Raw genomic sequence first — 17092 nt, 5'->3', positions numbered from 1 at the left:
GTGTGTAGCCGGTTTAACGAAATTGTTGCATCAAAAAAATAAAATCTAATTAAAAGTAGTATATACTTTGTACCCATTCGATAATTCTTATTCTGAAGTGTAAAGCCAATTGTGAGAGCCTACACAGTTGTATGTGTGTAATCAAAAATAATATATATGTGTCAATTACCAATTACAGACGTTTCGATCATAGGATTAGATCATCTTCAGTGTAACAATAAAGTCATCGGAATCAAATTGGTACGTTGTAAAACAATAGGCAAATACTGTGTTTTTCACACGCTCTCAAGACATAGTTATAATTACATCGCGTCGTAACGGATCGTCGTTATATTGAGTACAATTTAAATGACTGAATTCTTGTTTGGGTATCCAGCTAAGTACAATAGACGATAATGAAGTTCTTAATTTTGGACAATAGCCTAACGATGATTCACTGACAGCTTTTGCCTATTGTTTTACAACGTATCAATTTGAGTTCGACGACTTTATTGTTACACTGAAGATGACCTAATCCTATGATCGAAATGTCTGTAATTGGTGATTGACACATATATTATTTTTGATTACACACGTACAACTGTGTCGGCTCTCATTGGCTTTACGCTCCTTTATTGATTTAATCTTTGGAGGTTTTTTTAATTTTAATTGTTCTCTTATTCTGACTCAAATGAGTAGTTATTCAATTTTCGCTCAAAATATTTTATCAAAAAATTATGTTAACCTTACTGAACTAAATTGTTATCACAATATTAAAGAGAACAAAATAAAAAAATTCGGCTTAAATAAAAGAATTTTTTATGTAAAAACACATGGTGCTGCTAGACCTCCAAATATGTATAATAAATGTAATAACGTAATGAAAACAAAAATAATTTAGATAAAGTAAGATAAAGAATGAAAAACTTGATAAAAACCATGTGATGGAAGTAAAAATAATCAGCGTGTGTATATGCGAGCAAACAATAGTGTTACAGATTACAATTAAATATTGAACATATGAAGAGCATGTAATAACCTAACTTCCGTTGCACGGATCAGCTTGCCGGAAACACGGATCGGAAACAGAAGAGGTTCGAGGACGGTGAAAGAGAATACTCAGAGTAATCAAACTTAACAATAAAAGACTTTATTAATGGTACGCAAAACAATAACTACAGTAATTACAAAGATACAACGTAAAGACGAATATAATAGAAATATGTACAATATCGAGTGTCGCGGCGTTGGATTCGTTAATTCCATATTCCGAGTCATGAAACGGCGCGATCGGATTCGTCGCGAACGAGCACAGTGGTCAATAGACCTAAATGACGCGATAACGTGACAACGAGGAACACGGACGCGAACACGAAGAATTTTGGTTCCAAACGCCTAGACAAACGTAAGAAATTTGCAAACGCACATACTGGGGAACGCAAGAGACTTTTCAATTATTCGGAGTACTTCCAGGTATAGGCTCTCAACAAATTATTTTTTTTTAATCGTCAGTGGTCTCAAGCATTATCCTCGTACTTTTAGATTTTGATTTCAAATGCCTGAACAAACATAGAAAATTTTAATTTTTTACATATTTTATATGAGTGATCGTCAATCGTCTATCTGTTTAGTTTGGGCTTACTTTTAATTTTCGCTCCACGAACGCTCCGAACTTTAATCACATCCTGAATTTTTTCTCGTATTTTGAACTAGAGACTCCTTATAATTATTATATTGTTATTTTGAATATATATGTGCATTACATAATTATATTTTTCGTATATTAAGACTTTTATGATTTTCTATTTCAGCAAGTAAAACTGAATTTTAAAAAATGATGAATCTAACGATCCTTACGTGCTCTTCAAATCGCCTAAAATGCATATACTCCTTTTCGTATCGAATTAAGTATCAATAGCCGACTCTAACAACTTGTTTCTTTGTAAATGTTATGCCTGTAAACTCCTATTTCATAAATACTGATTGTGGAGCTTTTATATAAAGCAAATATTATGATTTCACAATATTTGCTTAAGTAATGTATATTTTAATAAAACAAAATATACCAAGTGTGTGTTCTTTATTCTTGATCTAGAGTTTGGGGAGACTTGATTTAGAAGGAGGACATCATTCATATGCTTTAATTTATGCAATTAGAGGTGTTGAATAACCGTAATTCATTTATACTAAAGATTTTTATAAAATTACTTACAAAAAATGATTTTAAACATTAAACATTATCCTGATAATACTTATCAGTCAAAATCATTAATTAAATAAATAGAATAAGAAATAGATAATGTAACATTCGTAATAAACTTGGATATCTTATAATGCTAATATATAATAATTTATTAAAATTTTTTAATTTTAAAGAATTTATAAAAATTTTTTAATTTTAAAGAATTTATAAAAATTTTTTAATTTTAAATTTAATTTTTTATGAACACAAGTAATAAAACTAATTACTGTAACCTTAATTAAATAATATTCCATAGATAAGTTACAATGAAATTAAATCTTGGTTTATCAAATTAAACAAGCATGTCTTTTCATATTTATTATGGAAATCTTAAATTTTTTTAAGGAATTACTTATTTCTTTCTGATTGTAATATATGCTTCATAGCCTGTGTTTTCCAAGTTTATTGGAGTACCTACACTTTTCAGCGCCTTCTTTGGCTTTGTATACTCTGAGCATCGTCTGAAAAAAATATATGCGTATTTTTGCTAAAGATATGTAGATAAATGACAGGTATGTTATACAGGGTGTCCAGTAACGATTATAGTATAATCTCTCGTGGGCAGATAGAGCGGACCAAACTGTCAATGAGTCGAAAAGTCCTCTATCATTTTGCAATTCTCGTAATAGTTAACAAGATATTAATTTTGAATGATTGCCAAATAAGCGGATAAAATTGACGTATAAGACAAAACTTTAAAATATTTTTTAGAATTTTTTATTGCGAAAATTGCAAAATGATAGAGGACTTTTCATCTCATTGTCAATTTGATCCACGAGAGATTATGCGGTTGTTATCGGACATCTTGCATATGAGAGACCCGTGAATCAAATCTCTTATTTAGAATGAATCAAATATATCCAAAGAGTACTTTTTTAATTTTAATTTTATTTTTTGTAAACAAATAAATTTTTTCTGATTAACCTTGCAGTTATTTTCTTAAAACAATCAACTTTTCATTCCATTATACGGAGTATCTCAAACGTTTTGACATATTGCTTGCGGACAGATAGAACTAAACTGAGTCGAAAAGTCTATTATTTTCCATTTTTTGCAAGTAGTTATATGCAATGAGATATTAATTTCTAAAAATTGCTGAAAAAGCGGATAAAATCGATGCATATATATATATATATATATATATATATATATATATATATATATAAGACAACTTTAAAATATCTTTCAGAGTTTTCTATGAAACATCTTAACAATATTTCTTTTTGAATTCTTAAAGATTCTTATACGTCGATTTTAGATATTTTATTCATTAGGTAACTAAAAAAATTACAAAAATTACAAAATGGTAGAGAACTTTTCGACTCCATTTAGTCCGCTCTACTACATAAGCAGTGTGTTAAAAAATTCGGGATACTTTGTATACTCTTTCGATCTAGTTATAAAACTTAATAACTCAAAAATCTGTATAAGTATATCATATCAAAAGATAATAGAGCGTATTTGTAATGTAATTACATAAAAAATATTTTTTTAAACAGTTTTTAAATCCTGAATATGAAGTAAATATTTGTCAATTTGTCGATAGCTTTTCCACTTTTCATATTTAATTATTTTACTAAACATTTATACATAAAAATTAATTTTTATTTTTTCAGATCATCTGTCATCTCTGTGCGAATTTGATTATATCCTGTAATCGGATCATTTAAACCGTATTATAATTGTCAATCTATCAACAAATCTTGAAGGATATTAATAATCACATATGGTGACAAAAGGAAGAATGATATATAAACAAAAATAAAAAGCAAAAGATGATCGTAAACATAAAAAAGAGAAACAATGATCTATTACATAAAAAAAAATATAAGATAACGTGGCAGTTGTGGAAAATGAAATTTTTAGACCAATCGGTCTGAGATATGCCAGCGATAATAATAACAATATCTCAACAATCCTCAAAAATATCTTCATCGCTATTGTCAACTGAAATAACGGAATTACAGCAATCATCATCATTGTCGTCGCCGACGTCGTTGTCCTGGGATTGCCAGGTCTACGCGACACGACGTAATCTCTTTGTATCAGCGATTGTCGACTCACGTTCAAGTAAGGCAGTGCATTGTCCAAATTTGAATGCCTGCTTGGTAAACGAATCACGTTCAGGATATGATCGAGTGAACTGTCAAACAATCCATTTTGGTTACGCGATTCCAATTAACATTGTGCCTATTCAAAAGAATTCCGAGTTAGTCGGATTAGTATTAGATCAATCCATCAAATTGAACAATCAAGTTGTGAATTTCCTACTTGATCATCATCCGCAATTGCATCAACAACAGTGTTTTTATGATATGGCTGCCACAGCCAAACATGATTTACGTAGAAAGTTTCCTGCAGATTCGTCTGCTTCCGGCGAGGAAGACATAGCCGCAATTGCCAAGCAGATAAGTGATCATGCAGAGGCAATTTATCAGACGTGGAAGAGCCGTGGATTAGCACCGACGGAGATTTTAACTTGCCACAGCAACACAACTGCTGTTGATAAATTTGGTAGCACATTGACACCTTGCAGTTCACCTACTATTGGAAATGCTATGACTGGAAATAATATTGGCGACAAGATGTCATCGCCATCACTCGAACATTCTTCGCCAACAACGGTAGATATATTAAATTCGCCAAATCTAGACAATGGCAATCTCGAAAAACTAGTCAACAATTTTGTAGTAGAGGACAAAGCTAGAATAGCTGCTTCTAAACAGAAATTACCATCTAAGCCATTACCATCTTCCATACAATTTGCCTTGCAGAAATTTGAGAAAAACTCTATCCAACAACAGCAGATGGTTGTTGCAACAAAGAATAATACAATTGCAGATAACTCGAAGAAATTGTCGGGTGTCTTATTATCTCCTACCTTATCATTTTTGAACAAATCATCACAAATAATAAAACCTCAGGTTCCCATAAAGACGTCTGGCTCTCATCACTGCGAAGTCTTTCTGGAGACTATCGAAACTACTTTTCCAGTTGATTTGACATCTTCTAATAGAATGATACAGCAAAAGAGACCTACTAGTACATTAATCACATCATCGTCCATTGATTCCTCGTTAAACATTAACTCATCGCATTCGACCACTTCAGGTTTGACAACTTGGCCATTAAAAAATAAATTAAATGATGTTAAAAAAATTGCAGAGGTAACTCTCACGCCAGCTAAAACATCTCAACAAGAGGATATTACAAAAACAGTGCCAGGGCAGAATGAGAAAAAATCGGTCATGACAGATTTGAACTCACGATGTGCGTATCTCGACGAAGTCGCACGAGAAGAAGAAAGACTGATAAATGCTTTAAAAACAGGTGTTGTAATCACTGAAGAACCAGAGAGGACAGAGTTAACATGTTTGCGCAATAAACAGAAACCGGCTATTAAGCAAGAAAAACCAAAAGTTGAATCGGTCAAACAAATTATTATCGGAGGCCATTATTATAAGAATAATTCGATAGTATCGAATTCGAGAACTTCTAGTTCTATGGTAAATATAATCAATAATGACAATGTTGGCACTGCCGCCACTGTACCTACTAGTCATATTGCATTAGTTAATAGTGCGAAATCATTCAGCAAGGATGATCTGTCCGCTATGTCGGCGGTTGACTATGCTAAAGCTAGATACCAGGCAGCTCAAGAAAATCCACCTACCCAACAACGACTTGAGGAGCAACGAGCTTCCAACAATACGTACAATAGTTGTACCACAGAGCAATTGGTTTCCAGCGTAAAAACGAAATTTGAGATGGAAATACAAAAGGATAAGGATGTTAAAGATTTGGATAAACACTCAGTGACATCAAGATGGGGATCAAAAATTACTTCTTCACGACCACGTTTAGAGCAGGCTGTACCTCATCCAGAATTAACTAATCAACAAAAACAGCATATAAGAACGGCTGTGACGACAGGAACGGGCAATAATCCCATCAGACCGTTTCTCACAAGAGGCTCCGTAGCAGAGCGTGTACTCATTTTTGAGAAATGTCCAAGCGAGCTGCTGTTAGACAAACGTGGTCCACGACAACCGGCCATTAACACATTGAGTGGTGGCCATGAGGTGCAAAATAAAGCTCAGGTAATTCTTTTAAGAAGGGTATTACAAAAAAATCTGTTTTTGTTGTGTTAGCGGAAAGTAAAATCAACATTATTTCTTATAGTTTTTGAGGCGAGAAATCTGCTAGTTCAAATTATGTCATATTATAAAAACACACAAAAAGTTACATTCAAAATTGGGAAAACGCGTGATGTCATAATTATTCGTGAGATTGTCTACATGTATCGATGGTAAACAATATAATACATCATATTTTGACATTAAAAATACTATATTTAATAGCAGAAGTATTAGACGCAACGAAATGTTTTCGAGTGTTTGCACGAACATATTCAATGACGGCGTCTATCAGGTGAGTGAAACTGATGCAAACATGTTTGTGCAAGTGTTCGAAAACTTTCCTTTGCGTCCGATATTTTCATTATTATAAATATAGCACTTTTATAAGATATTCTATATATTTAATATCAAAATATGATGTATCACATTTTCTACTGTATAATATGTAGCATAGCGACCTGTCTCATGTGATAGCTTTAGATTTACAAGAGTATGGCGCAAATGACCACCATGTTTGACCTAATATCATATTAAAAAAGAATTATTAGGTACTATACAATAGACCAATTAGGACAAAAATGGCGATTGGAATAGAGAAAGCAACTAATAACAAAACACAGTTGTCGGCCTCTATAGAATTTTAGATTTACAACAGTAGCGTATTATTTCTTTTGTTTTAGAGTATGCTGACAATCGCGATAGATATACATACGAGTATATCTATTTCAATCGTCATGTTTATCCTAATTGGTTTATTGTCCAATTGACCAATTAGAACAAAAATAGCGATTAAAATGGAGATATATCTCACGAATGCAACTTCACACGCTTTCCCGGTTTCAAACTCAATTTTTTGCGTTCCTATCACGGAAAAAAGTTATAAGCATTAAAACTAATCTATTCTACTCAATGCTATCATTGTTTCCGATATAAGCAACAATATATCTTTCTTAAAGAATTTGATAATCTCAAAATTCAATATGGCGGCGTCTTCGGTATGAGGAATCCCGTCGGCAGGCGGTTGGTGGAGTCACAAGTACGCAATCGTATATTCGCATGCTAATATTGGAAGCACAAAAGATAAAGAGAAAGTATAGTTGATTAATAGCAATAAATCTTGTTCATTTTTGTCATATATTTACAATGTGTATAGGCTATATACAAGTATGTGCGTGTGTGCGTGCGTGGAGACGACGACCTTGCACCGTTCTTCTACGGCGTCTCCCACTCGCTGTTGATTCTCTGACACTCCTTGTCCATTAGAGATTTACTGCATCTAATCTGATGTCCCTTCTAGAAGACCGTTCCATTTTGTTGTCTCCATGGCTGTCTCTTCCTCCATGATGGTATAAGTGGCGAGGAAGAGACAGCAGCGGGCACGGCATAGCCTCGACAGGTATCTCCAAATCCGACGATTCAACGAGTGTAGCAGGATCCTTGATGGTCGCGTCCATCTTGGTGGTGACAACTCTAGTGGTAGCCTCTACTCGGCCAGTGGCATTGGCGACCGTAGCATCTCGGGATCCGTCGGTTCCTTGGTCGTAGCATACTTCCGTCTCTTACGCAGCTTGGCTTGTAGTGTCTCCGGTATTAGAATCATTCCTGGAACTTGCCATGAGCGGTGCTAATAGTCCTCGTCGGACTGATTATGGCGCGAGTTTTTGCAGCTGCGTTTTCGCGAGCCGCCAGGCGCTTTCGCGAAACTCGGAAATTGCCAGTGCCGAGCACTTGCGAAAAATTTGTCGCCGGGTTGCCTATATGCTGGTACTTATGTGCACCGGGCTACCTATTTGCTGGCGTTTGTGCAGTTTGTCGCCACAGAACTCTCCTTAGTAGAGGTGGAGTTCTGCTTATGTGATGTTGAATCTCACCAGTGCTTTGCTTGAGCGTCCGTTTTTTGTTGTAGTTGATGTCGGTGATAGCTCTGCTATCGATGGTTCCGCATCCTCGATCGTGTACACCGGTTTTAGTCAATCTACAACTACATTAACAGGCTTTTCCCTTATGCATAGCTTATATGTACATGTCTTCTCGTTTCTCTGAAGTAGACTCGATTCGTCCGTCGTAAGGTGCTTGGAACGCATCCGCTAGTGCGTCGTGTCATACGAAAACCTTTAACATTGTTTCTAGGTTTTAAATACGAAGGTTTGCTTCTGACCGTGTCTGTGGATTTGTGGCCTCAGCCTCTCTATTGCTTGTCTTGAGGTACTCATGGTCGTCTTTTTTTCTATACGGTTTGCCATTTAGGAATTGTCCCGATAACTTTATTGGTTCACTCAAACTAATTTCGCTGATGTTACTTTATCCTCCCTCCATGCATCCTTAGGAAGATTATAAGCAACATCTCTGTCCACTTTTTCGTCTTGTGGCTTTTTATGGCTGCCTTTATTTTTTATTGTCTGTAGAAGCGTTCCACCATCCCATTCAACTGCGGATGATATGCTGTCGTCCTCACAGTGTAGAACTTGTTAGTTTTGTAAGCTGCCTGAAGAGGTTCGCTTCGAATTAATATTCCTGATCTGTTGTAATCCTTCGTGGAATTCCAAACTTTACTATCCATCAACTGAATAGGTTCTTTGTTATCGTCTCTGCTGAGATATCTGTAACTGTGATAGCTTCTGATCACCATGTGTAGCGGTCGACGATAGTTAGGCAATAGCGATAATCCTCCAATTTTGGTAATCCTCCTACTATATCTACGTGGATATGTTTGAACCTTCTTGTTGGGCTGACAAAACTTCCTATCAGTGTCAAGTTGTGCTTTGTTACTTTAGCTTTTTAGCATACGTACGCGTGCCCACCGTTTATAGTTTTTTTCCTATATTTGGCCATACGAATTTTTGCGCTATTAGTTTTGCTGTCATTTTAATTCCGGAGTGTGCCAGGCTGTGTAACGATTGGTATACCTGCCATCGTAAAGCTTGTGTCACATAGAGTCGCGCCACTGGTGTTCTTGTATCGCAGTAAAGAGTTTCTTCTGTTCCTAAGATGGGCACTTTTTTCAACTTGAGTTTCTACTCTTTATTGAGCATGTCTTGGAGTTCCTCATCTTTTAATTACGCCTCTGTGAACTCCTCAAAGTCTATGGCCTTCTGTACTTCTTCCACTCGTGACAGAGCATCAGTTATCACGTTATCGCTCCCCGCGATGTGGCGGATGTCGTATAAACTGGCCGATGAACTCCAATTGCTGAGCTTGCTGTGGAAAACTGTGCATTGGATCTTGTTCATAAACGTAAATTAATAGTTTATGATTCATTAGCACGCTAAATTCATGTCCCTTCAGCATGTGTCGGAAGTGCCGGATTGTCGTGTATATTGCTAACAACTCCCGGTTATAAGGATTATACTTCGTTTACGTCATGCTTAGCTTCTTACTCCAGAATGTTAGCGGTTGCCAGCTTTGTTGCATCTTTTGCTACACGTTATCGCTCCCAACGAGGAGTCTGATGTATCCGTGACTAATCGTATTCCGCTGCTGCGTCTGGATATACCAGCATATGGTGGTATGAACCAGGCTCTCTTTCACTTCCGTGAATGCCTTCTTCCTTTTTAGTGTCCATTCTACATCTCTACCGGTGTCCTTTACTCCTTTGAGCGCATCATTCATTGTTTGCATTTGCGCAACCCCTGGTATAAATCTTCGGTAAAAATTGTCCCAGAAACTGGTGAAGCTGCTTTACTATTGCCAGTTTGAGGAAGTTCCGTAATGTATTTCTACCTTTTTTTGTGGTGTTCCTTCCTCAAACACAGCGTATTCTAAAAACTCGATCTTTTCTACTTCTAGAACATATTTTGCAGTCCGTATTTGCTTAAGCGCGCAAAAATTTCTCTGAGGTGTTGCTTATGTCCATCCGGTGTTGTTGATGCAATTAATATATCATTGATGTAGATATAGTTCAAACCATGCAGCACTCCATTAATAAAACTTTGAAACGTCTGTGCAGCGTAGCGTAATCCATGCGACATATATTTGAATTCGATCATCCCGAATGGCATCGTAATTGCCGTTTTGGAATGTCCTCCGGATTGATTGAAAAATCTGATTGTAGGCCTTTATCAAATCTAGTATCGAGAATATCTTCTTTCCATTCAACGCTTGTGTGAAATCTTCCATGTACGGTATTGGGTATCAGTCTGGAATCGTCCGTGCGTTCAACTTTCTTTAGTTATCACATGGTCTCTATGCGTCGTCCTTTTTTGGTATTATGTTCAATGGCAATGACATGAGCTCTTTATTCAATAATGTCTTCTTGGAGCATCATATCGAACTTCGCATTGGTTGCTCGCAGCTTGTCGGTAGCTAACCTCGACGACCTATATGCATCCCGGTGTTGTTTGTATATAATGCATGATTTCGGGCTGATATCTCTTTATTGCTCCGTTATGCGCATTACTGCTGAGTATTCTGTTAAAATAGCGTAGAATTCACAATGAGGCATTTTTCGTAATAAATTATGTTTAATACTGATCCGAACTGGGAATCGACACGTATGTAATATTTTGATTGATTATTATATATATTGAATAAATTAATTATACACCACTATCTAATGGTAGCTTTCAAAGGTGTTGTTATCTATTGATTTATTTCATCAAATTCTTTAGTTTCTTATATTGCTTGATTAGCTAAGTTACTATACGAGAAATATAATTTTTTAATTATTCGAAATTTTTATTATTTAAAACTTTTAAGATTTTCAAGACTTTCAGAAACTATGATTACAAGTAATATATAATAAAAAATTTAATAATAAAAAAAATAATTTAACAATTGAGATTCGAAATTTTTGTCTTATACCATACGCAAAAAATTAAGAAATCACCTATTACGTCCTTCAAAAATAGATAATATTTAAGAGAATGTAACTGCGTTAAAAATAACCATGACGAGATTTTTCAGAAAACACATTAGGGCTTGAAGTCTTTATTTTTAAATTAGAAACTGAGATAATAATCGGATATACTTCCGAAAAGGTGAAACTTCCGATTTTGTTATCGATTGGTACATTGCAGTATTTTGGTGTGCTGATTACAAATATGATCATGAAAATTACTGACAAGGTTATTTCCAATGTCAAATACATATTTTTAAAAAATTTTTTTATTTTTTTATATTTTGACATACGCGTTTTCAAAGTTATAACCCTGTAATAAGTAACTTCCAACAGGTTTTAATTGGTAATCGTCCTTCGTTTAAAAGTTATATTAACAAGAAAAATTTTTTAAATAACATCTCATTTCTGCTATATGCTATAATACTAACAATTACTCCACACCTCTCGCCCTGCTTACGTAATAATTTAGACGCGAAACGAGATCCACTCCACCTCCTTATCTAGGGGAGCTCACATTAGAGAAGGTGCGGGCTGAGCTTAGACATTCGAATCCCCTAAGTAGAGGGGAAGGTGATGTGGACCTCGCTTCGCGTGGAAAATCATAAGCAGAGAGGGAGGTGTGGAATAATTGTTAGTATTATAGCATATAGCATAAGTAATGTTATTTTTTAAACTGTTCTTATTAATAACTTTTAAACAAAGGACAATCACCAAAAACTTGTTGTAGTCATTCAGGGTCATGACCTTGACAATATATGTCGAAGTCAAGATCATTAGAGATGAGGGGTAAATACCACGGAGCTGGATCCCCTTTTTTCGTTATTTACCTACATAATTATCGATGATTTTATTTTTTAGAGGAATTGGTGGACGAAGAGGACTACTTCTGACTTTGATATTAATTGGTATAGTGTTGCATTTTAGTGTGTTAGTAAAGAATATGACCATGAAAATAGGTGACAAGGTCATTTTCAAATGTGAATAATGTAACCAAAAAAAAATGTTTTTTTTTTTTAAATTTGACCTTGACAATGACCTTATCAATAATTTTCGTGATCGTAATTTGTAATTAGCACACAGCAATATACAGCAGTATATCAATCAACAAAATCGAGGGTTTCACCTTTTCGGAAGTCCATCCTAATGATCTGATTGATTTTTTTGGAGCTACATGGATATAAATCGAAATCCGTCAAATCTAAAGATTTTTTGCGAATTTTATGAAGTTCCATGGCATAAATTAAACACGCATATAAAAAAGCAGTTTACAGTTTTTGAAAGATTGAATCTTTATCTTTAATTTACTTGTTTATTAAGTATTATACGGTTTTTTTACCAAGTTATTCAACATTGAAGTGAAAAAAACAACCTTTTACCACTCTTTTGAAAGCTGTAAATTCCTTTATGTGCGATTTTTAATTCACGCCATGGAACTTCGTAAAGATCGTACAAAAGATTTCAAATTTAACTTGTATTCATATAGTTACGTAAGATCAAATTATTAATTCAATTATCGATTTAAAAAATAGAAATATTAAGCTTTAAAATGTTTTTTGAAAAATCTCGATATGATTATTTTTTACGAAATTACACTCTTTTAATATTTTTTGATGACTGCATAGGTGTTTCCTTAACCTTTTGTTGCATAGAGTCCTCTGCAAAGGACACCTTTTTTTGCCGCAATTTTTGTATATTTTTACGTATTTGATAGTTGATTTATCAATATGATACGAATTTAGACCAATGAGAATAAATCTAATTAAGGTTGTATTGGACATATTTTGGAAACATTCAAAAAATTACGAAAAAATTACAGATGGTTTTTTTGCATTTAAAAGTCTTAGAAAAAAGTAGTTATGTACTCTAATGAAAATATTAAGAAATAATGAAAATAATCTAAATTTATTTATGTAAGTACCGTATATTTGGAGATGACTTATACTTATAATATTTTATAAAGATTTATTTCAATGTGCAGATTAAGTATTCTGTAATTAAACAAAATTATTTTATTTATTTTTTTATTTGCAGAATAAACAAACAAATAATCACAATGAAACTTTGTATAAATTGTCTTGAATGCTTAAAGTACTTAGAAAAAATTGAGATTTTTCTTTATATTGTAAAAAATAATTTAATTTTTAATAACAAACAGACTAAATAAACTATAAAAAATGTGTTACGTTATAAAAATATAATTTTATTCACACAATTGTCATATGTATATAATTTATTTGAAGTGTAAATATTAAACAACATTTCCAAATTTAATTTAGTTAGCAGGGACTGTACGACCAATACATCCTTAAATACGAAAATTTCTATATTGGATCAAAACGGAAAATTATTTGCAATTTATAAATTATTCGCAGATTTTAAGATTTTCATTGACATCTGATTATTAATATTCTTATATAGACATTTATTAGTATAAAATATTATTAAATTGCTCGTCAATATAATAAGTGATACTACTCTGTTTCTACTTATGATGGCGTTTCAAGATCGAAAAAGATTTTGGCGCGCAGTTTATGGCGGCATTTTGTACAGCCAAATATGTATAGATATAAATTTATACTGAAATATTTAAGCACAAAGATCCGCTTTGATCGAATATAGGAATTCTTGTATTTGATTGATTTATATTACGTTTTTGGTATCATTAAATTCCTAAGAATTGAACTTGAATAACAAAATTATGTAATTATTTTGCATTAACTATAAGTTAAAAACAAAAGATCAGTTAAGCATCTTTTTTACAAAAAAATTATGCTGGGATGAAAATGATAATAAACATATCTTCCAAATCTCTATATTAATGTTTTCGAATTTGCTGATTTCAAATCTGCATTTATAATTGACAATTTTTAAATGGCAGAACCAAAACATTGGCCGAAATAACTAAACATGTTGAATTCTGATTTTAGGGGAGTGGAAAGATTTAGACGGTTGAAAATTGTGTAAAATTTAAATGTCGTTTGTGGACAATGAATAAACATACAGTTATACATACATTTTTTTTTAGCACATTTTTAATACTTTCTTAAAACTTTCTTAATGAATAAAATCAGCCACGAAAGTTCTTAAAATATGAATTAAGAACAATATTAATCATCAAAGGCGATTGCGCGATTTACGTTTTGATCTTGTCACGATTTCTGGTAAACGAGTGTTTTTAAATTTTCTTGGTGTCATTTTATTGATGAGATTCTCGTCTATAGACTAAACCTGAAATCTGAAAAAGAACGTGAAGATTACAAAAATGGCAATGAAAAATAAAGAACTATCGAAAAATGCAAGTTATTTGTTGTCAAAACGGACTTAAAAAATAAATGTTCGTGCGTAAAAGTAGCTTCAGTTTATGGAAAAAATTTGTTGTTTTTATTTTTAAAAAAGTTGAATGCAATATCTACAGTCATTCTTATGAGTTATCGTGGAAGATAAAAACAATGCGATAGTCGCCTTTAATTATGAATATTGCCCTCAATTATTCATACTTAGTGAACTTTCGCGACATTTGAATTTTACTCAATTTTTTCGGCCGTCCAAACCTTTCTATACTTCCATTTAACGATATTTTTCAAGACATGTTGAATTTTGATTGTAATGAAATTTTACATACATATAGCTGAAATAAATAAATAAATATAGAAACGATTTGCACGAAAAAATGGTTTTAAGGGATGAAATCACGCCTTGCGTATATGTATGTTATAAAACAATTTTTGGCATTTTTCTTTCTTGTCTCTCAAAAACTTTTGAGATATCAAAAAGTGTTTTATATAAAAGTTTAATAACAAACATACTTTAAATTAACTACATCAGCAACATTTTGAAAAAATTTATTTAAAAAATTTACTTTTTTGCAATCACTTATTATATGAAAAAATATCTATTTTATACATATATCTTTTGTATTTCTTATATCTTCTATAATTCTTGAAATATAATGTCAAAAAGGCTGTATTTTTAAATTTTTCCTACAGATTTGAAATCAGAAGTTTAAAATATTCTTACATGTAAATAAGCTATAGTTAATTTTTTTTAATTTGGCCGCCATATTGAATCTGCCATTTTGATTGTAAAACTTTTGACTTTAGATTTGCAATCAACGACCCCGAAAACCACTTTATAAACTAAAATTCAGCAAAAGACATTCAACGAAAAAAATTTGTGCAACAAAGGGTTAATTTTTTTGCGTAGTGTATATGAAGCCACTTGATCTTGAGCTTATCATTAACAGCTGCTATTATTGTGCCATGTGAACTGAATGAGAGTAATCGTATAATGACCATGACGTAATCATCGGCACTGCAAGGTATGGCAATATATTGATCACCTCTTTCCTTGAAATCTTCTGACGATGTCTCGTAATAGAACGTCAGTGTGTTCTTGATCAAACCCAATGAAAATTGTAATTTTGCAGAATATATACTTAAAAAAAAACAACTTATTGTATTTCTATATTCAATTTGATTTGTTTATATGGAGGTGATATACTTTTACAGGTAGACTTTAACCTTTAGACTGTCGAGAAAGCCACTTTTGTGGCTCTGGAGTGTATTAAAATACCACCACTTTTGGTGATATTTTAAATACTAATTGTATTAAACATATATATATGTGTGTATGTTGCCCACATAATGCGGGCTCTCCGGTGCCCGCTTCGCGCTTGTTTGCATCGACAGAACATAATAACCTAATAATCCATTATGCATAACATCCTACATTGAAAATTATTATTCAAAAGAAATTTTGCCATAATTGCGAAAACAAATAAAAATTAAAAAACACTCATAAAATATATAAAAAATATGAATATTAAAAAATTACAAAAAAATTAAAAATATACAAAAAAGTAAAAAATTATAAAACAAGAAAAAAGTAAAAAAATACAGAAACTAAATTTAAAAACCAAAAAGTCAAAAAGGAGCAACAAACTTTCTACGTCCACGTCATTAGCTCTCAGTAATGCTAAAGAAAAGTTCTCTGTATGAGTATACGTTTATACATATATTCATTTATGTTGTCAATGTTACATTTAGGGCTCGAGATTTCATAAATCTATGCTCAGAGAATTGGTATCAACGATACCAAAAACCTCCAAATATATTATTTTTTTAAATACATTTTTTTTTATTTGATCATACGTTCCCTGCCGAGAAAGCCGCTTTTGTGACTGCACAAATCTCGATTTTCTGCGCCACGTGTTCGTTACTTATATAGACAAATTTTCGAGGAAAAAAAAAACCACTATTTTAATGAAAAAGTGCCGGCAGCCTAAAGGTTAATTGATTTTTAAAATCTTTCTTTTTAATTCAACTCGCATCTTTTCTTATAGATTTACTCGAGAGAGAAGACGCAGCAAAAAAGTTTGCCACCACATACAACTTTACAAAGACAAGTGAAAGCCAATAGGAGTGTTCATATACCAAGGTTTGTTTACAATGTTATAAAGACATCAAAATCTTAAAGAAAAAAAGTATATAAAGAGAAGTCAAATGCATATTGCATGCTATGTAAAATGTAATGTAGAAAGAAATTTTATACAAATGTTCTATTATCACTACAATGCAATAGTGGAAAATTGAAAATTTATGTAGATATATATTTTATTGTGGTAAATATCATGTTTAAGGGAGCCTCCTTCCAAGACCTTGGCCTCGACATATGTTGTTAAGGTCATGACCCTGAATAACCTCCAACAGGTTTTAGCCATCGCTCGTCACTCGTTAAAAAAATTATTAGAAAGAAAAATTATGTCTTTTTTACTATTATATATAGAACAAAATTTCCTGCTTTAAAATATATTTTACGACTTTCCACGCGAAACGACTCTTATCCCACCTCGCCACTTGCTGAGAGGCGCGTGACTTCCACGCGAAGCGACTTCCC

The 17092-nt window shown here is 32.9% G+C and overlaps 1 protein-coding gene across 4 annotated transcripts in view; it reads left to right on the top strand.

Annotated features, from left to right (window-relative positions):
* Positions 1-4022: 4022 nt before the first annotated feature.
* LOC108760501 (uncharacterized) overlaps positions 4023-17092 on the top strand; it is a 52126-nt gene continuing 39056 nt past the window's right edge. For all 4 annotated transcript variants that reach the window (XM_018506498.1, XM_018506497.1, XM_018506495.1 and 1 more), the window contains exons 1-2: positions 4023-6321; positions 16539-16633. In XM_018506498.1, coding sequence (XP_018362000.1) covers positions 4105-6321; positions 16539-16633 — 2312 coding nt within the window. In that variant the 5' untranslated portion in view covers positions 4023-4104. The remainder of the gene's footprint in view (positions 6322-16538; positions 16634-17092) is intronic.

This window comes from Trachymyrmex cornetzi, unplaced genomic scaffold (assembly GCF_001594075.2).
Source record: "Trachymyrmex cornetzi isolate Tcor2-1 unplaced genomic scaffold, Tcor1.1 scaffold225, whole genome shotgun sequence".
Lineage (NCBI taxonomy): Eukaryota > Metazoa > Arthropoda > Insecta > Hymenoptera > Formicidae > Trachymyrmex > Trachymyrmex cornetzi.
Note: the sequence above shows the minus strand (reverse complement) of the source record. Positions and strands in the feature narration are given on the sequence as shown.